The sequence below is a fragment of the Dasypus novemcinctus genome, chromosome 15 (genome assembly GCF_030445035.2).
Source record: "Dasypus novemcinctus isolate mDasNov1 chromosome 15, mDasNov1.1.hap2, whole genome shotgun sequence".
NCBI lineage: Eukaryota > Metazoa > Chordata > Mammalia > Cingulata > Dasypodidae > Dasypus > Dasypus novemcinctus.
The window spans coordinates 332914-353324 of NC_080687.1; the positions used below are offsets into that span (position 1 = coordinate 332914).

The 20411-nt window shown below is 57.4% G+C and overlaps 1 protein-coding gene across 1 annotated transcript; it reads right to left on the minus strand.

The window, feature by feature from the left end:
• Nucleotides 1-3237: 3237 nt before the first annotated feature.
• Nucleotides 3238-7826, minus strand: LOC139436607 (uncharacterized). Its single transcript, XM_071208346.1, has 7 exons — nucleotides 7691-7826; nucleotides 7365-7577; nucleotides 6356-6463; nucleotides 6199-6251; nucleotides 6043-6111; nucleotides 4992-5858; nucleotides 3238-4864 (listed from the first exon to the last, which is right to left on the minus strand). The coding sequence occupies exons 1-7, from the start codon at nucleotides 7824-7826 to the stop codon at nucleotides 4676-4678; spliced, it is 1635 nt and encodes a 544-aa protein (XP_071064447.1). The 3' UTR covers nucleotides 3238-4675.
• Nucleotides 7827-20411: the final 12585 nt, after the last annotated feature.

Consider the following 20411-nt stretch of genomic DNA (forward strand, 5'->3'; position numbering starts at 1 on the left):
GAGAGCCGTGTCCAGAGGCGCCCCCGGAATCCACGAGCGCCCCCTCAGAGGGGTCAGCAGGCAGCGCGACGTCCACACGGCAGACCCGCAGGCCCGCGAGTGGAGGACCGCTCTGAACTCAAAAACCAGACTGAGGCTCAGTCAGCTCAGGCTGCTGAGGACGTGAGGAAACGTGTTTGCACGCGAGGCGCTGCTGCGCTGGCTCGCCCTGCGCCCGCCCGAACCCCCTCAGCCACGGGGTGCTTCTGCTTGCTGTTGAATTCCTAACTTTGGCGACTGCCGGCTCCGCAGGTGTGAGAACGGACACAGCGGCACGGGCTTCTCTAAGTGTGAAGCACAAGAAAGGTTCTGGAACGTTCTTGGTCCTCGCCCCCAGGAAGCTTATTAAAGCCCAGACGTTGCCAAAGGCCGCTCGGCCTCTACCACGGAAACGGGCTGGCGGTTCCAAAAGGAGGGACTGGGATCAGAGGACACACGTCACTGCTCCCAAGCTTGAGGGAATCAAAGGAATGAGAGAAAACGTGCGTCGGGGCCGCTGGCCACACAGAAGGCGCCGCGAGCCATCGGGGCTGCGTCTCTTGATTGTGACGCTCGTGCTGACCTTGAGCCAAGATGACAGGCGTCTACTCTTAAGAGCCTGCGTCTGCCGAAGCAAACTTTCTTGTCCTTCATTTATCCTCCAGTACTAGCAGCATTTGAAGGAAAGCTCAGTTTACGGCTACGTGATTACGTGACTTGTCTGCTTTCATTTATTTCTTGTATGGCTTATGACTAGCAATTCACATGATATTTATTTCTAATCAGTTTTTCCTTTTCCATAGTAAGTCTTACTGAGGATATTAAATAAAGTCTTAATATAATATTTTTTTTAAATGATTTATTTATTTATTTAATTTCTCCCCCTCCCCTGGTTGTCTGTTCTTGGTGTCTATTTGTTGCGTCTTGTTTCTTTGTCCGCTTCTGTTGTCGTCAGCCGCACAGGAAGTGTGGGCGGCGCCATTCCTGGGCAGTCTGCACTTTCTTTTCACGCTGGGCGGCTTTCCTCACGGGCGCACTCCTTACGCGTGGGGCTCCCCCACGCGGGGGACACCCTTGCGTGGCACGGCACTCCTTGCGCGCATCAGCACTGCGCATGGCCAGTTCCACACGGGTCAAGGAGGCCCAGGGTTTGAACCGCGGACCTCCCATATGGTAGACGGACGCCCTAACCACTGGGCCAAAGTCCGTTTCCCAAAATAAAGTCTTGAACTTAGGTGAAAACTGCCATGCTTTCTACCTAGAGATGCCAAATTCAACATGGGACACGTTTATACGAAAAGTATTTCTTGTTTACCTGAAACTCACTTTAAAATGGATGTCCTGTATTTTAGTTTGCTAAACCTGGTAACCTTATTCAAACTATGTGATAGATGCCCTCCTGATATTTGTGTATGAATAAAGATTTTGTAAATAAAATCATATATTAAATATTTTAGGGGACTAAATGTCTATTCTTTGATACAGAATTGTGTGATATTTCTGGATTTTTGTATATCTGGTTAGCTTTAGGTGTAGTCCTGTATGTGCTTTATAAATTCAATATTAAAACATGATTATTTTCTATATTGACCACTGCCCAAACTTCTTTCTCCTAGCAATAAATTATACTGTCTCATAATTTGCAAAACTCTATAGTGCCACTGGAAGTACCTCATCGTCTAATCACTTAGGTGCTTAACTTTCACGTTTTTTTGAGGCCTCTTTCAGGGAAAAGACTATCCTACAGTGGGTTCTATGAGATTTCTAGGCTGGTGGAACCCAAAAGAGTTCCAACAAGGACTTTGGTGACCACAGCAACATTTATTAAATAATTTCTGTATGCTGAGCCTTGTACGTCTTCTCCAAACTTCATTTAGTTCAATCCCAATAATGCTGTGGGTTAGATACTGTTAAGTTTTCTCCATTTCACAGCTGAGGAGACAGAAGGCCCAGCAGTTGCTTATGATTTACAACCAGTAAGTCAAAGTGCCAGGATTCAAACCCGGGTCTGATTCCAGCAAGTCCTGACTCCCACCACCCCAGAATGCTGCCGACGGTTAGCCAGGGGGAGGCTTTCTGTGGAACCTGTGAGACGCAGAGGTAGAGCCTTGCTGAGAGGGAGAGTCTGGGACGGCTGTCCGCAGGCAGCTGGTCAAGTCCAGTGGTGGCACCCGGCAGAGTGGAGATCACCGTCTGCTTCTCACGAGGTGGTTTGAAGACTAAGCCCCAGAAGGTGAAACTTATCTGCACAGAGTCATGAATCATTATGATGCCTTGAGATGAGGCTGACTGCAGCCAGCTTTTCTGAGGGTAAGAATCCCCTGGCACAGGAGAAAGTCAGGATTCCAGAGCCAGCCTCTGAGGCCGAGCAAGGTCCTGGCGGCGGCCGGCGCGGGTCTGGGGCTCGCTCCGCGCCCTGCGGTGCCTTGCCCGGTCCCCACCCCGCGGAAGTGCCTGTGGGTGCTGCAGTGGCACCACCCTCTGGGAAACCCTGATTGAGGGGTGCCCTGAGGGCAGGGGGCGTCTGACCTGGGCAGCCTGGCTCCCACAACAGCCCACACTCGCAGCCTCCGAGACGCCGGGAGGGACGGGCTGGTGGGGCGTTTCCCGGACAGCCGTGACCCTCACGCTGTGGCGTCTTCTTCCAAGTTCTCCAAGCGCGAGACTTGACTGAAGTTTCGTTCACCCTCGCGGCAGGGAGCATCAACCCTGACGGGCGGGGACAGCACATCCCGAGGTGTCCCCTGAAGCTGGCTCCCTCAGCTCCCTGCCGCACAGCCTCGAGCAAGCGACAGCCTCGTTAAACCTCAGTTTCTCATCTGCAAAGTGGGGGTAATTACAGTGTTGATGTGATATGGGGGTACCCATGGCATGATGATAAGATTAAACGAAAAAACCCAAGCAGAGTGCCCAGCTCAGCGTTTCCCACGTCGTAAGCCTTTGTTAAGTGTGAGGGGTTGTGAAGAAAGTGAGAAATGGGGAGAAAAAGCTAGAAACTGGCTCAAAAAACTGTCTTCGTGTAACTTATGAAAAGTGTAGAGCATGATAGAAAATAAGACTAAATTGCAGCAAGAATTTAGATCATCATTAAGAATAACTCAACTCTGAGAGGATTAAACCCTGGGGTAGAATTTTTCCTGCTTCTGATTCCTCCTTGTTCCTTCCTTTCAGCTCTTAGCTTTTTTGCAGGTGCGTATTAATAGAACATCAACAAAAACAAAGGTTTTAAAAATATATTTGAAGACATTTGCTCTAAACACTACTTATAGCTAATAAAATCATAGCCAACAATACAGTAATCATGGGATTTCCAAGTACTGAGAAGATCCCACGGGGACTGAGCACCGGCTGAGGAGTTTGGACACGGAGGTGCCAGCGCTGGCCCTCGCCCCAAGGAGGGCAAAGGGCATCGGGCACGGGAAGGACAGGCGCCCTGCCGCGCACGGAGCGTTAGACAAACCCCGCGCAGCTGACGAGTGACGCGGCCGCGTTCCAATGCAGGGCCCTCTGAGGACACAGGTGCCCTGCGTGGGCGTGAGCGGGGACGGGAGCAGGCTCTTGTCAAGCGCCTGCAGATTTGGTTTCAGTCCTTTACTTTCCTGATCACGACCACTGAGTGTTTCTAGATCATTCAGCACTTCTTTCACGCTCTCTTAGCCTGGCCTCTTCGCTTCGTCTCCAGACAAGCCTGTGGCCTCCTGAGGGGACCTGGACTCTGGGTTTCTCTGACTGAGCAGCCGTGGGCCGGGCGCGGCGAGGCCTTTGATGAAGGCTTGCGGCAGGAAGGCAGCTGAGTCCACCGATTTGGGCGAAGGGGCCGTCCTGAGTCTGGGCGAGGGCCGCTCCCCGCGGAGGGGTGCCGGCCGGCGTTGCGGGTTAGCAGGGGCTCTGCGCAGAGGCCTTACCCGCTTCTGCTGACCTGGGCAACTGTAGCCCAGCCCTGCCAGTCAGAGGCCACGGGCCACAAAGCCCCAGCCTCCTGGAAGTGCATGGGGAGGCACCTGCTCCACGTGGTGCAGCGGGCAAAGCAGGTGTGCGCTGCAGGCGCCCGCCCTCGGGGGGGCAAGTGGCGCTTTGGGGGATGGCGAGAAGCCCGTGGCTGCGCACTCAGATCTGTCCGCAGCTGGACCCTCCCCTCCGCAGCCAGTGCAGCAGGGTGTGGACGGGGTGAGGAGACGAGCGCTGGGGGACCCCATTCCAGGGGAATGGCCACACACGGGTGGCAGCTGGACCGTGGCCGTTTGCCTGGAACAGCCGCTCCCGCCGTTAGGAGGAAATTCCCACGGAAATCCCCTGCGGGGCGGTGGCCACGCCCCAGAGTTCCTGATGCAGGAGGTCGTTGCAGGGGCTGGGAGTGTGCATTTCTGCCGTGATGACCCTGCTGGGGGGACAAAGGCTTAACCCTCTCCCCAAGTGTCCAGGAGCTTTCTGGGGTCTCAGGCCGGAGGCCACTGAGCCCGGCCAGCCAAGGGAAACGCCCTGCTGCGGACCGCACAGTGAGCTCAGGACCGGAGCTGGGGCAGGCCGAGGCTTCAGGCTGCAGCCGTTCGCTTGCCCCCTGCTGTGGGCACGGTGACCCTCGTCAGGGTCCTGTGGAGAGAGATCCCTCTTTCCTGGGGGAAGCCGTGCCTTTTGTACCCACCGCTGCACGGGGGCGTCACGCGTCCTCGGGGAGCAGGGCCTCGGGCAGGCGCGGGCTGAGTCCTCTCCAGTCATCTCTTCCCCATCTTCCACTCTCTGAGGCCTGTACTGCTCCCTCCTGAGAAGTGAGGAGCTGGACACGCAGCCAGTAACTGGCAAAGGCAGGACTCGAACGTGTGTCCCTTTCGTGCCAAATCTCTCTTCTCTTGGTTCACCATTGGAAATTCAGAGGTTATGGTAAAAACATAGAATACTAATACATAGACTAATACTATGAATAATACTAATACATAGAATAATTTAAAAAACAAGGCATATTAGTTTGCCTGGACCTGGCTTAAAAACCACAGAAGCTTCCTCTGAGAGTCTGGAGGCGGGCTAGAACCAGACGCTCCCACAGCCTCCTTCCCACCACCTGCTTCCCGGCTGAGCGCTGCGCTGCGCCCTCGTCGCACGTGCCGTCCTCCCCTCTGTGCTTCACGTCCGGTCCAGGACTTGATCTGTCTGCTAAGACAATTTTCAAATCGGCCCCACCCACGGGTGAGGGGTGTGGACGCCACGTCTTTTAGGGGGACACAGTTCAACCCACTGCATGGGTACAAAGAAGGTACAAGAACGAACAAGTGGGGCTGCAGGCGCCAGAGGAGGGCAGCGCGGAGCAGGCCGCCTCCATGCACGCGGCATCCATCTGCTGCTTCTCCCGGCCACGTGCGCAGCTTTCCCCAGGTGCGTCGGGGTTCAGAAAAGCCAAGGAGGGCGCGCAGGCGGAGCAGGGACCTGCGCGGAGTAGGCAGAGGGGCGTGGGGGGGTGGGCGGTGTGAGGGCTCAGGGAACGGCCCTGGCACCACCCCCCCTCCCCCCCCTCCACTTTTCCTCCCCTTCCCCTCCTCCCTCGCCCCCGTTCCCCTCCACTCCCCCTCCCCCTCCTGCTCCTTTCCCCTGCTCCCCCTCCTCTTTCCTCCCCTCCTCCCTCGCCCCTGCTCCCCTCCCAGCGTCCTCCCCTCCCCTCCCCCATCACCAAGCTCCTGCAGTGAGGATGGGGTGGGGGCCAGGGGGGCACCAGCAGCAGGAGGCAGAACTGAAGAGGAAAAACACCCTGCAAAGAGTAGACAGCACCAAACCTGGACATGTTCTGAAAATTCTGGCTGGCAATTTGGAAGACAAACAGGACCCTGCTGAGAGTGTGAGCAGGTGAGCGGCTACTGCTGGAAAACAGGGCGCGTGGCTGCGGTGAGGAGGGGGCCGGGGGCTTGGGTTCCCCTCGGCGAGGGGCAGGGCACGTGCTGGCCGAGGGCGGGGCCTGTGGACGCGCTCTGTGCCCCAGAAAGGCCCTGGAGGGAGGCCCTGGCAGACGAGGGGGTGAGCAGGCAGGCAGGGCCGCACGTGGCCACGGGTGACGGGCTCCCCTGTCGCGAACGGGGGCTCAGAGGGCCGGGAGACGGCAGGACCGTCCTGCAGAGGGGTCCAGGGAGACGCGGACAGGCATGGGCAAGGAAGAGGTGGTGGGGAGGCGCGGCTGCGTGCTGCGGGACCACCCACAGCCGTCGCCTGGCAGCCGGGCGTGCCCGAGCTGTTCCGAGCTGACATCCCCGCTGCACGAGGGAGAAACGCCAGGGAGAGGCTGGAGGGCATGAGTGGGGGAGCTGCCAATGTGGGCAGCGGGAGATAAACAAGCAGCCAGATACTTCAGAGCAACCTGCGTGGCCACTGAGCACGTGCCAGGTAGAGGACAGCGAGCGAGCCACAGCCAGCTGCGCAGCCACTTGGCGTTGTGAACCTGTGGCCCAGGGCACGCCGATGTGCCCTGCAGCAAGAGGCCAGTGGGGCAGCCCGGACGGTGCCCGTTTCCTGGCGCTAACTGGGAGCCTGGCAGAGAGGGAAGGGAGGGACCAGGAAGGTTCCCACCGTGACTGACCGGCTGTGGCTCCAGCGCCGCTCGGGACATCCTGTTCCCGAGAGCAAGCGGCACTGACAGCTGGTGACGTGGCCTGGTGAACTCTTCCGTGGCCGTTTGGGCTGCCCACGCCGGACCCCTGCCCCAGTCCAGAGTGGCACTGGTGGCTAAAGCCTCTTGTTCCTACCCTGGAGCCCTGCTGGCCCTGTCCAGGGTGGGGCTGGAGAGTGGACAGGCTTTCTGTCTAGCAGGGGCAGCTCACGGTCCTCTCTGGACGTCCCAGCAGCTGCACCCAACTCCGGCAAGCAAGATCGCTCACCTCCTGGTGTTTGGACTCAGTGCCTGTTTCAGTGTGAACGATCAAGGGTGAAGTAAGAGAGCTGGCAGGTTAGCACCAACGCCCCCAGCTAGCGCAGATGGAGACCAGCAGGCTTGGATGGAGCCAGACACCCCGAATCACTCGCTGATGCAGCCCTAACCAAAGGTGTTTCTAGAACATTCCAAGCATGGAAGAAGGCAACACGCAGGGAGGGGAAATGCAGGGCTGCTGGGGTGGGCAGAGAGGCACAAGGAGCGCTGGGCAGCAGAGGGGCCCCACGCGCTCCGTGGCACCCGTTCACCGTGGTCTCAGTGGGCAAGGGAGGCACAGGCCACACTCCGGGGCAGGTGGGGGGTGCGGGAGGCAGCGCGGGGGGCTGCGGGGGTGCAGGGCGGGGCCCCCTCCTGAAGCGCATCCCCTCGGAGCAGGGGCTTTCTGTGGGGAAGAGGTGGGAGGGGCGGCGGCTGCTGAGACCCTCGGGCGGGCTCAGACCTCGGAGGTGGACCTGGCGCTGCTCCTTCATGAGCTCGGCCTGCACCTTGTCGCAGCTTGGGCAGAAAGCGCTGGCGGGGTCCTCCCGTCCCGCCTCCCTCCCGCAGCCGCGCCCCAGCCACCGCTCCCCTGGTTCCCGCTGCAGGGCCTCCTGCGGCTGCGGCCCAGCCCTGGCTGCTGCGGCGTCCTCGGCCCTGCCGCCCCTCGGCAGCACTGAGACGGGACCGAGCCGGGGGCATCACATTAGCTTTGGCCCAGGTCTCAGGGGTCTCTCGCGGGTGTCGCGGGATGGGGCCCCCTGGACCCGGGACCAGCTGTGGCCCGACCTGCCCCGAGCGTCTGTTCTGCGCCAAGCACGTCCTGGGTGTGGAGGACACAATGTCCCTGTTCTTCCTTCTCTCTGCCGCTTGGTTTCAAGGAAGCATCCAGCAAGCTAAAATCTAGCGAGGAACAGCGAGCCATTCTCCCCAATAACCACAGCGCAGTACGAAGCAGAATGTGCCCTAAGAGGTGTGGCCGCTTAGAGGCTTTGGGAGTTCAAAGGAGGGGAGATTTACGATGGCACGTAGGCACTGAATTCAAGTACGCGCTGTACCAGCAGAGCTAAACAACCTATTCCCTCACAGTGACACGATAAATAAAACATTATTGACACGACTGGCAGGACGTGGATGCCACGCGGGCGTTGCGAAAACGTCTGATGTATAAATAACCATGGGTTCCTAGAACCACAGAATGAGAATGTTCGCACTGAAAGCAAGCTTGGAAGACATCCAGCTTGACCTCCGCACTTGGCCGGTTTGTAAACACATGTCCAGAGAGGAGGAGAAAACTGCCCACGGCCACAGGGCTGGTCTGCGGCTGCCCACGCGTGGCTCCGCTGCCCGCCTGACTGGATGGCCGGCCCCAAAAGCACGCGCCCATTTGAGGGGTCGCGGCCCCAGCTCTCTCTTGCCAGAACACGCTGGCTTCTCCTGGACGCATCCCCGCCCCTCACGGCGTGGCGTCAGTGTGATCCCTTCTTTCCTGAGGACGCAGGACACCCGGAGTCAGGGACGAGAGACGCCTGGCCCATGGGCAGCTTTGATGCAAGTGAAGAGAACAGATGCCTGGGAGGAGCGGCGATCCGCTGGGGGCCTCCAGCTACGCCAGCCCCTGCCCCCCACAGACCCCTGCCCTCCAACGGGCCCCTGCCCCCCTCAGGCCCTGCCCCTGCCTCTGGCCAGCCTCTCTGCTCCGTCCCCTCTGCCCCCGCCCCCCCTCAGCTCCCTCTGGACTGCACCCCTTCTGCTCGTTGGTTTTCTTCCCTCGTTTGCTGCCCTTTGACCCCCAGCTTAGCTTCCTGTCTTGACTGCCCTCGGTACCGGCCTCTGGCTTGTCTTTCCACGGTCCTGAGTTGTGCCCCGAGTCGAGCCCCACACTGCACCTGGCAGGCTCGGGGTCAGCTGCAGCCGGCAGGCTTGGGGTCCCCTGCACTGGCTGTCTCGGGATCCCCTGCACCTGGCTCTCTTGGGGTCCCCTGCACCCGGCAGGCTCGGGGTCCCCTGCACCTGGCTCTCTTGGGATCCCCTGCACCCGGCAGGCTCGGGCTCCCCTGCAGCCGGCAGGCTCGGGGTCCCCTGCACCCGGCTCTCTCGGGATCCCCTGCACCCGGCTCTCTCGGGATCCCCTGCACCCGGCTCTCTTGGGCTCCCCTGCACCTGGCAGGCTCGGGGTCCCCTGCACCCGGCAGGCTCGGGGTCCCCTGCACCTGGCTCTCTTGGGATCCCCTGCACCCGGCAGGCTCGGGCTCCCCTGCGCCGGCAGGCTCAGGGTCCCCTGCACCCGGCTCTCTTGGGATCCCCTGCACCCGGCTCTCTCGGGGTCCCCTGCACCCGGCAGGCTCGGGGTCCCCTGCACCCGGCCCAAATCAGGCTGTTTGTCCGCCACCACCTGCTGCTGTCCTCAGGGGCCCCCAGAGCTGCTGTGGCCCAGGGTCTCTGACCAGTGAGCTGCCCTTGCCCGGCGTGGCCTCGCTGCTGAGGCTCGAGTGGCCTCTAAAGCCCTGCGGGGGCGTAGGAGGCGACTCGTCAGGCCTGGGGGGACGCGAGGAGTGAGGTGCTCCAGCTGGTGAGTCTGACGCACCTTCAGGGCTCCTGGGGGAGGCACGGGGGCCTGTCCAGGACACAATGGGCAGCGGTTACAGCGCTGCCAGCTCTGCCACATGAGGCTCTACGCCCGCCCCTCGTCTCACCCTACGGAGCCTGCGAGACGCCGACCTCCTCCTGTTTCTACAGACAGGAGGGCGAGGAGGAAGCGGGGCTGGGGCTGCAGCCCCACGTCCAGCGCTGGGGCTGGCGTCCGAGGGGGCGCCGACAGCGGCATGAGGATGGGGTCTGCGCTGAGGTCAGCGGGTGCTCAGGTCCAGTATCTGCAGGTGGTCTTGTGGCCTGCCTCAGTGGCATTGCTGCACGGCTGGGGGCCCTCGGTTTCTCTTCCAAATTGTCCTTTCAAGGTAAACCTTCCAGGGCGCCCTTCGGAGCGCGTGTCCCTGTCACCCGGCCCCTGGCCCAGCAGCCGGCAGCAGGCCCCCGGCTGATGCCTTCCTCTGTGCTTCCTCTGGGTGGGGAAAGGTGGGGATGGCTCAGCGCTGCTCGCCCTCTGGAGCCGGCAGTGGCTGTGGCTCAGATCTCCTTTGGAGGCCCCAGCTCAGCCCTCCTCGCCTCCTCCGGCCCGTGTCCTCCTCTTCGCTCCACAGCCTCATTCTGGCTTCGGACCTTCTCCAGGGGCCCAGGCATCATCCATTCTTCAGCCCCCCAGGGGCTTCACACACAGCACCCGCCTCTCCTCTCCCCAAATTTTCCACCACCTGATGCCTCGTTGTCTTCTCTCATCACACATCCATTTTTCCATCTCTTGGAAATTGCTTTTCCATTCAGCATGCATTTATTGAGCAAATGTTTTTGTCCCATCCTGGGGGCTGTGTAGTTACAGAGACAGATACCTTCATCCTAAGAATTTTTATTTTTTTTTTTATTTTATTTTATTTTTTTTTAAAGATTTATTTATTTATTTAATTCCCCCCCCTCCCCTGGTTGTCTGTTCTTGGTGTCTATTTGCTGCGTCTTGTTTCTTTGTCCGCTTCTGTTGTCGTCAGCGGCACGGGAAGTGTGGGCGGCGCCATTCCTGGGCAGGCTGCTCTTTCTTTTCACGCTGGGCGGCTCTCCTCACGGGCGCACTCCTTGCGCGTGGGGCTCCCCTACGCGGGGGACACCCTTGCGTGGCACGGCACTCCTTGCGCGCATCAGCACTGCGCATGGCCAGCTCCACACGGGTCAAGGAGGCCCGGGGTTTGAACCGCGGACCTCCCATGTGGTAGACGGACGCCCTAACCACTGGGCCAAAGTCCATTTCCCCTAAGAATTTTTAAAGCCTGGCAGAGGAGGCTGGGACACAGACAAATCATCGCGATTCAATTGCACCAGTGTCGGATGGAGCTGCGAGGACAGGCTGAAGGCGCATCAGCCGCTGACGGCCTGGCGGGGCTGCGTGGGACGTGGAGTCTCCATGCTTGCAAAGGAAAGGATGGGGTGAGATGGTGAGGCTGGGGGCTCGGCCCGGGCAGAGGCCGGCGTGGGCCCAGGTGTGCTCGAGGGGTGTCGAGCGTGGGGCACAGGTGGGGACAGAGCCACAGGCTCCTGGGCTGTAACTGACACACTGAGCTGTACATTTGGAAGTGGAAAAGGAGGAAGTTTTACATTGCATAGATGTTACCAGAATAAAAGAAGCACCCCAAGTAAGAGGATGAGAACCCCGGGACCTCACAGGTCAGACTTCGACGCTGATCTCCGCAGCATGTTGCTGTGCGATCCTGGCCAATTTCAGAAATGCTCTAAGCCTCGGTTTACCCGTCTGCCAAAGGGGCTGGGAACAGGTTTGTTTGCGGAGATGCTGAGGGTTGAGGGGGCGGTTCCCGGGGCAAGCTTGGCCAAGCCTGGGGACCCGCGCTCCGTGGCGTCATGCAGAGAGCTGGGGCAGGGACGCCCAAGGCAGGTGTGTGAGGCCGCGGCCTGTCCAAGTCAATGGCTATTTGAGAACCCCTGAGGTGCAGAAATGCGGCTTTCTCTGTCCTTCTTCAGGTGGGGCCCAGGAATCTGCATTTTCAAGGCCCTTGGGCCCGGTGCAGATCAAGCTTCAGAACCCTGGGCTAGGTCACTGGAGATCCTACGGCTTGTCCTCTTGCTATAAATAAATCAGAATTTTACAGAGACAGCAGGACAGAGCTGAGGCTCTCTTAGCCAGGCAGTGAACTGACCAGTGGGGCTGGAGCCGGGGTGGCTTCCTGACTCGAGTTTGGGCTCTTTCGGCTTTATCCAGCGGCCATCCAGGAAAGCCCAGTGCAGCCCGACTGCGGGGGTCCCGGTTTCCGTTTGAGTTGCCTGCGTGCCCTGTGGCCGCCCAGGTGCATGGCCGGCTGAGCTTTCAGCGCCTGCCACGGGGACGCACGGGTCCGCAGGGCGCTGTGCACTGCCCTTTAGAGATCCAGGCGGCCCCCCATGCAGAGGCTCCTGCCAGGGAGCGTGGCCGGGCTCTGCGCCAGGGCGGGGCGGCCTGGGGTGCCGACGTCCAGCCCCCTGCCCACCCGGCACACACGCCCCTGCCTTTTGGGCAGCAGGTGGCCTTTTCCTGGAGCCGGAGCAGCCAGCCTCTGAGTTTCAGGGGCTCACAGAGCGCCCCCCGCCCTCTCTGGAGGGGGATCCTGAAGGCCAGGTGAGGTCGTGGATCCCAGAGTGGTCAGTAACCCCCAGGAGAGAAGTCCCGGCCCCGCCCCAGGTTGTGCTCCTGCCCCAACGTGCTCCAAGGGACCCTCCTCCGCTCCCTGCCCGTGGGCCTGCCGGGCGCTCGCTCCACAGGCGTCTTTCGGGGGACGTAAAAGCCCACAGGAGCCGCACCCGGAGCTGAGCGCAGCCGGCTGCGAACGGGCAGGATCAGGAAGCGGCCGAGGAGGCCGAGCCTGGGCCCGCGCGGCCTGAGGCTGCTGGCCTAAGCGTCCCGGGCGCTCTGTGCTCGCAGGCCGCCAATGAAAGCTGCGACGTGGGGAGCACTGGCCAGGCGAGGTGCTGCATGCATATCCCAAGTCGTAGCCAGCTGGGAGGGGTGCCCTTCTCCCCCCATTCCACAGGCAGGAGCCAAACCCGCCCCAGGCAGCTGCAACGCTGGGCTCAAAGCCAGTGGGCAAGAGACCCCCGGGGGGTGGTGCCCTGGAGCCGTCAGCCCGAGGGAGAGGCGGCGAGTGAGCAGCTACACCGTGGACAAGCACGAGCTGCGCCCACAGCAGTCCAGGTCCCGTGCCCTCCCGGAAGCCAGGTGTTACTCGGAAGAAGCCGCGAGGCCAGCCCTGGAGCCGAGGAGAGCCGCCGCTGGAACGCACGTGGTTCTGCCGCCCGAGGCGCGGCCCCAGCGGGCAGTGGCGAGCGGGGCCAGCAAGGGGGTCTCCGTCCAGCACTGCCCTTCCAGGCCGCTGTCCATGATGCGTCCTGAGGCGTGGCTGTAGGCCTTGGGCTCCTGCGGGGGCTTCGTCCCCGTCCCCACACAGAGATGAGGCTCAGGCGGTACTGGCCGCTCTGCGTCTCCAGACCTGGACGTGTGGCAGAACCACCAGAGAATGAACAAACAGACTGAAAACAAGCAGCGGACACACCGTTTCTCACGCCTTACACGCTCGGAGATTGTTCAGTAGAGAAATGGCCCTTTAAAGCTGCCAGGTGGCGCATCTGGAGCTCGGCCAGGTGGGAGAAGCCTTGCACAGGCTGCCTTGAGCCAACAGAGGGGTTCTTGTTTTTTATTTGCCAGTGGTCTTGGCACCCCGTCTTTGCCATGAGTTGGTAGCATTGGGTCAAGGCGTTAGCAAAGCAACAAAATATTCGGCTGAAACCGTGGAACCTGAGGGCTGTGGGACCAGCGGGGCATTTCACAGTCGCCGTGCTGGGCCTGGAAGCAGGAGGGCTCGCTTTGCGTCGGGCTGAGCGGGGGGCTGGTGGGCCCTGAGCTGCGCCGCCTTTCTCGGCCTGTGCTTCCTTGTCCACAGATGAGGGGCTCGCGTGCGCGGTGTGTGAGTCCCCGCTCAGTCTGAAGCGCCGTTAGAATCTCTGCTCTCTGCTCATCGCTTCCTGTCCGTAACAAATGAAATTGTCAGTATTGATTGCACACTGCTGCATGTCCAGGGACCAAGTTTATTTGAAAAATTGGATCTTGGGGGAGAAAAGACTAGCAAGGAGCTGGGGGCTGAGCTAGGGGCACTCCACCAGTGGGCCCAGGTCTCTGCCTGAGCGTTCTGGGAGAGACAACAGCCTGAAGCACCAAACAAATACAAGCCGGGTAGATGGTGACCGCATTACGCAGCCCTCGGCAAATACTGCCAGGTGATAAGAGGCTCTAATGCAGTGGGCGCTAACCTGGCGCTAAAATGCTGCTTCAGGAAAATGCATTCTCAGAAAGGAAGTGCTGGCCGTCTGAGTGGCAGGAACAGCTGGAGGCCTGTCACACTCAGCTAGGGAGCAGAAAAAACAGCGCGTGGTGTGTCCGTGGGCAGGAGCTGGTGTGAGCTCCCGTTTGTGAGGTGCCGGGCGCCCTGGCTGCAGGCCTCTGCTGGTGCCCCTGAGCAGCGCCGGCTGCTGCGCAGGCTGTGGTGGTCCCGGTGTGGGGTGGGCTGAAAGGGAGCGCACGTCTTACCTGGGGACAACTGCTCCCTGTCTGCCAGACGTGGGCCCTCCGTGCACCGCCCTCCACGCGGGGCGACAGCTGTGCCATCAGGCAGTTGGCAGGACTGGCGAGCCACGTGGCTCTGCCGCCCGCTTGGCGGAACATGGCTCTCAGGACGCCTGCTGTGCTGGCAGAGCGACTGCCCGTGCGGGGCGAGTCACTGATGCCGCCAGATCCCTGAGGAGACCTGGGCAGGTGCCACGTGCGGCACTCCCGCGCCCCGCAGCGCCCAGCCCTGAGGGCGGGTGGGCGAGGACCGCAGTGAGCGCCCAGCTCCCCTCGTCACACCTCCGGCTGCTTCGCTGCCCTGTCCACAGCTTCGAGAGGAGGAAACCGAGGCTCAAGGCCCTTGCTGAAGGCCAGGAGGCCAAAGCCAGGTCAGGAGTCACCCCAGGCCGACCCCAAGAACCAAGACACGAGAACCTTCTCTGGGTACCATGGAAACCAACACCCAGAGGGAGGCTGGCAGGAGGTCTGAGAAGGCGCGAGCGGTGGTGGCTGCCTGCGGCCCGCAGAGGCCTGCGCTGCAGTCTGCACTTGACGGCCTGGGCTCCTGTCTGCACTTGGTGGTCTGCAGAGGCCTGCGCTGCGGTCTGCACTTGACGGCCTGGGCTCCTGTCTGCACTTGGTGGTCTGCAGAGGCCTGCGCTGCAGTCTGCACTTGGCGGCCTGGGCTCCTGTCTGCACTTGGTGGCCCGCAGAGGCCTGCGCTGCGGTCTGCACTTGGTGGCCTGGGCTCCTGTCTGCACTTGGTGGTCTGCAGAGGCCTGCGCTGCGGTCTGGACTTGGTGACCTGGGCTGCGCTCCTGTCTGCACTTGGTGGTCTGCAGAGGCCTGCGCTGAGGTCTGCACTTGGCGGCCTGGGCTCCTGTCTGCACTTGGTGGTCTGCAGAGGCCTGCGCTGCTCTCTGGACTTGGTGACCTGGGCTGCGCTCCTGTCTGCACTTCGTGGCCCACAGACTTTGTGGCCTGGACTCACAGGCATCGGGTGCCGTGGGTGGTCACTCTCTGGAGGGAAGGCCCAGGGAGGACTGCTTTTCATCTCAATTTGGCCACAGACCTCCTGTGGGAAGTTAGTGACAGGCTTTCTAGCTTGACCTGAGATTCTGAGCCACACCCTAAGGATGCAGCCATCAATAGGTGAATTTCCAAAATGTATTCAGGGTGCTGGAAATAATTCACGAGCTTCAAAGTCAGGGATCGCGGGGCTCTGATGTGAAGTCACAGGTGAGCGGCGGGCTGCGGCATCGGCGGTGACTGGTGTAAAGCTCTGCCTGGTCCGACTCCACGCAGGACGAAGGCCGGCGGCTGCTCCTCCTCAGACGAGCCAGCACAGGCTCATTGCTTCTCTAAGTGGCTGAGTCAACGTTCTGGTTTACCGCAACTCACAAGCTGCGTGTCTGAGCTCAGCCAGCTGCCGTCCCAGGCTCTTCTCTAGAGGGCACAGTCTGCAAGAGAGAGGGGTAGCTCAGGCCGGAGGACCCCCGCAGAACGCAGACGGGCCCCCAAAGAAATCACGCTCACCGGGGTCTCCCTGAGCTACAGACATATGTGCAGAACTCCCCCCCCCCGACCAGGAGATGAGCAGAGAACCGGAGGAGGAAAGCCAGATGCTGGCTCTTCTGACCTTGCTCTGAGGTGGAAGGAGAACGTGTGAGGCCGCAGCCGGCTCCCGGCCACCTCGAGGCTGTGTAGTTCCTGGAGGGAGAGCCTGGAGAGCGCCTGCACGTCCGGCTAGGGGGGCTTGTGCAGGAAGCCGTCGGCAGCCCCACAGGCTCTCTGGGGTCCGGGAGCAGCGTAACGCCTTTTAGGAGAGGAGGTGGCCTTCCAACAACTACGTTTCAGAAGGCCTAGCTGGATGAATATGTTGTAAATAAAAACCTTCCTCCAAGGGGATTTTTGTTTTTCAAAAATGAAAAGGGCGTTTATAAGCTTTGCTTGCGTGCCATAGTTGCTTCGTGAGGGAAGGGGTTTCTGCTGTAGACAGTGTCCCCAAACCTGCCGCAGATGTACTCGCTCCACCAGGGTTTATTGCACGAGGAAATTGCTGGAGGTTCTTCTGAGTGAACTGTGAGTTCCTTCTATCCTTGACATAAAAATCAGTGTCTCCGTCCTGGTGCTTTTGTTCCCTTTGCCTTCAGCACATTATGTTGTGATTTTTTCTTTCAGTGCCCCCTTCCTAACCAGACAGGATTGTGTTTTAATTGCTTCTGCAGTGTCAGTCTCATAATTCCTGACATGTAGCAGGTGCTCACAAAGAATTTATTAAGCAGACCAGGATGCTGACACGTGAACCATGCTGAGCTGATGGCCCAGTGTGAGCCGGCACCGTGCTGGGCAGTTCAGAGCGCGCGCGGCCACGGCGCCAGCCAGTGCCCGCTGAACAGCAGCAGGTGCGCGTGTGCAGTCAGCAGAGGCCGGCCGCGTTTTGGGCTTCCTTAGCTGCTGCGGGGACTCCGCCTCTGACCGACTGACCAGGCAGCATGAATCCAACTGGGCTTTCTTTCATGTGGCATTTAAATATTTTAACTCATGTACTGCTTCCCCGTCCTTATTTTTCTCTTTTCCGGCCTAAACAGTTCCAGTCTCCTGAACCCTTCCCAGCTGGCCTGGAGTTTGCCCTGCCCTTGGGGTTCTCGGCTGCAGAGGGGCCCGGCTCAGGCGTGGGTCTGGGGTCTGGGAAGCGCACTTCTCTGTCCCCAGCTTTGGTCTCCCTCCTGCCTCCACGTCCAGCCCGTAGGCCCCTCCCTATCCACGGCTCAGCCTTGTCCTGTCTCCAGGAGTCGTGACCTTGGAGGCCAGGCATCTCTGAGCCAGCGTTTTACTGCCCATCCTCAGAGCTTGCCTCCGGTCTGGCCCTGACCTGGTGCCCTGACTCCCAGTGGTGTCCTCTGGCCACAGTTCTGCCCACTGGGCCTGTCCTGAGCTCCACGTGGTCATCTACAGACGGCTCGGCTTGTCCCGCGGGGCCCCACCGAGCATCAGGCCCTCGAGAAGTCCCGTCAGCGTGGCCCTCCTGCAGTCCAGCTGCCGGACTTTGCCAGTGAGCGGCCTGGGCCGGGACCGGCCTGCAGACCCGTGGCCTCCCTGGCACCTGTGAAGAGTGACCTGGCTGGAGCGTGGCACTGTAGCATTTTCTCACTTCCTTGATGGCCTTTGTCACCATCCTTTCTTTATTTCCTTCTCTTTTCTCACCTTTACTCTGATTGTTTTCCTCTTTTCCCCTTTCTCTTCTTTTTTTCTAGATTTAAGTATTTGCTTCAAAGAATGTTTTATTGTTTCTTAGTGGAAGAAAGAAGAAAATTCCCAAGGAGTCTAACCTCCCTGCAGTGAGAGGGAGCCCTCCGCTTCCCTTATCTTCACCCTGATTTGCAAACACACGCTCCTTGCTGGGACCTGGACCAGCCCCTGCTTGCTTGGAGATGGTCTGACAGTCACTTCAAAGAACAAATGCAAGGTGCTGAACGGGGACCTCCACTCCCCTGGTGGGACGACTCCACGCAAATGTACAGCACTATTGTGAAATTGCTAGAAAGTCCCAAAGAGGGAACTGACATTTTTCATGTTGTCCCATTATACTCTTGAGCTTACATATTCTATGAATTCTGGAATAAAAGTCGAAGTCTCCAAAAGTTTAATAATCTTAACTGTACAGGGAATTTTTTCAGTTAAGGATGGTTATTTTTCAGTAGTTTCTAACACGAGGTTAGTAAATCCAACTGCTTTTTTAGAAAAATATTAGGGGTGGAATAAATAAAACAGCATACTATTTTAAACACCAGAAAAATTACTGCTTGCTCTGTCCCTAGCTAGCTATGGAATCCTGGGAAAGCCATTTCATCTCTACAAGTCTTGTGTACCTATTTCTAAAATTGAAGTATAGGTTTGATGGTCCAAAGCATTTTCTGGTTTCACACAAATGTTAAGAAGTAATATTTGTACTGGGTTTGTACTGCAAATAGATTCAATGTTTATGTGATTGTATATGACTTGCTTTATATGGAAATGGCAAGCTTCATAGAAAAGAAGGTATCCCCAGAATTCCAAGGAATAGAAGGTCATGTTAGCCTATGGAAGGTCATGTTAGCCTATGGAAGGTCAGGTTAAACTGTGGAAGGTCATGTTAGCCTGCAGAAGGTCACATTATTTTAAGAAAGTTAGTGTTAGCCTGTGGAAGGTCGTGTGAGCATATGGAAGGTCAAATTAGCCTAGCCAGCAGGAGACGCTGCTCAGACAAGGCGCTGCCTTTCTCTATTTGTGTGACTTTGGATACTTTGCTTGGGTATTCTCTTTAAGCCTTATGTGCAAAATGTCTATAATAATATAATTATTATGATAATATTATTACAAAGTATCAATTGAGTGCTTTATGGAGGTTCCAAGTATATGCTGGATGTGGTTTTTGACATTTAGTATGTGGTCAATAAATGCTTTTTTAGCTTTTATCAGTGCTCCTCATTTGTGAAATGATCTTGGTAGAAACAATCCCTAAGATTCGATCTGGTCTAAATGGCTGTAATTTGTATGGGTTTATGGAAAATGTAGTGGCAGATGACTTCCAGGTTGTTTGGATACCAGGTAACTGAAATTTGGGGAATGAGGTCAAAATTCTTATGTAAACACCAAGCTTATGATAATTTCAAATGCTATTTTAGGGATATGTTACTTTTACTAAGGTAATGGAGCCTTTTATTATTAAAATCAGCTCTTGGATGCATTCCCCTTTTGCAACTGCACTTCTAGTTTTCTAGGGAGGGGAGAAGCAAGGGAAGTATATTGTGATTTTCTCTACCAAAGTCTAAAACGTTGGAGCCACTAACTTCTCAGAAATACACTTCCCTAATAGGAATTCTCATTCATTGTATGTGGGGTGGGTGTGGGGGGTGGATGCAAAATGGAATAGTCACTTTGGAAAACAGTCTGGCAGTTTCTTACAAAGTTAGCCATGGTTTTACCATATGATCCAGAAATTGTGCTTTTAGGTACTTACCCAAAGACATATAATTATAATACAATTATTGTAGTTGAAAAGGAACATCCACACAAAAACCTGAACACCAATATTTATAGCAGCTTGACTCATAATGCCCCAAACTGGAAGCAATCACCTGCCCTTCATAAGTGAGTGGATAAACTGTGGTACATCCATACAATGGAATATTATTCATCAATAAAAGGAATGAGGCATCAACCTAAAATAAGACATGGAAGAACCTTAAATGAATATTGCTAAATGAAAGAAACCAGTCTAAAAAGGCTACATACTACATGGTTACAAATGAGGGCCATTCTGGAAAAGACAAAATGAAATTGTAGAGATAGCAAAGAGATTGGTTGCCAGTGGATTGGGGGAGGGGTTGTGAGGAAGAGATAAATAGGTGAAATAGGGGAAGCACAGGAAGTTTTTGGGGCAATGAAACTCTTCTGTATGATACTGTAGTGGTGGATACGTGACATGCATTTGTCCCAAACTCATAGAACTGTAAACACAAAGGGTCAACCCTGAGGCAAACCATGGACTTTAGTTAGTAATAATGGATCAATTCTGGTTCGTCAGTTCTAACAGATGGACCTCAGTAATGCAAGATGTTAATAATTGGAGAAACTATGTGGGGGTGAGGCAAGTGGGGCAATAGGGGAACTCTGACCTTTGTGTCCAATTTTTCCCTACACCTAAAACTGGTCTTGAAAATATAGTCTATAAATGATAATAATAGAAGAGAGCACTGACAGAGAAAAATGGTTCCTTTAACCCGAACGCTCCCCTAGGAGAATTAGGTCCTGTCTGGGCAGACACCAGGAAGTGTGGGCTCGCCGTGTCCTGGCCAGGGCGGGGGCCTCCAGCTCCTGCGGCGCTGCAGGAACTGCCCGTGGGAGGCTGGGCCTGGACGCCCGGCCCATGCCCAGGCAGTGTCCGACATGGCCGGGGACCTTTGCCCTCTCTCCCCGCCTGTGACGTCCTGGCGACTGCCCAGCCTCCAGCAGGGCGTGGCGGGAGGGGCGCAGGTGTGGACTGGTGGCTCCGTGGCAGGCCTCCTGCCGACACGTTCTGAAACTCGACGCAGAGTAACCCCCATTACCGTGGCTCATTTTCATACAATCTTTGGTTTTAAATCTGTTTGATCAATTGCCTGACTTTTAAAGTGAGAGTAAAATTAAAATTAATATTAAAATAAAAAATTTAATGTAAAGCATGCTATGTTGTTCAGAGAAACAATGCATACTCTCCAAAGGCCAACTGTATTTAAGAGTAAAGAACATAACTCTGTACTCCAAACTCAACATGCCAATTGCGTGTTAAAGAAA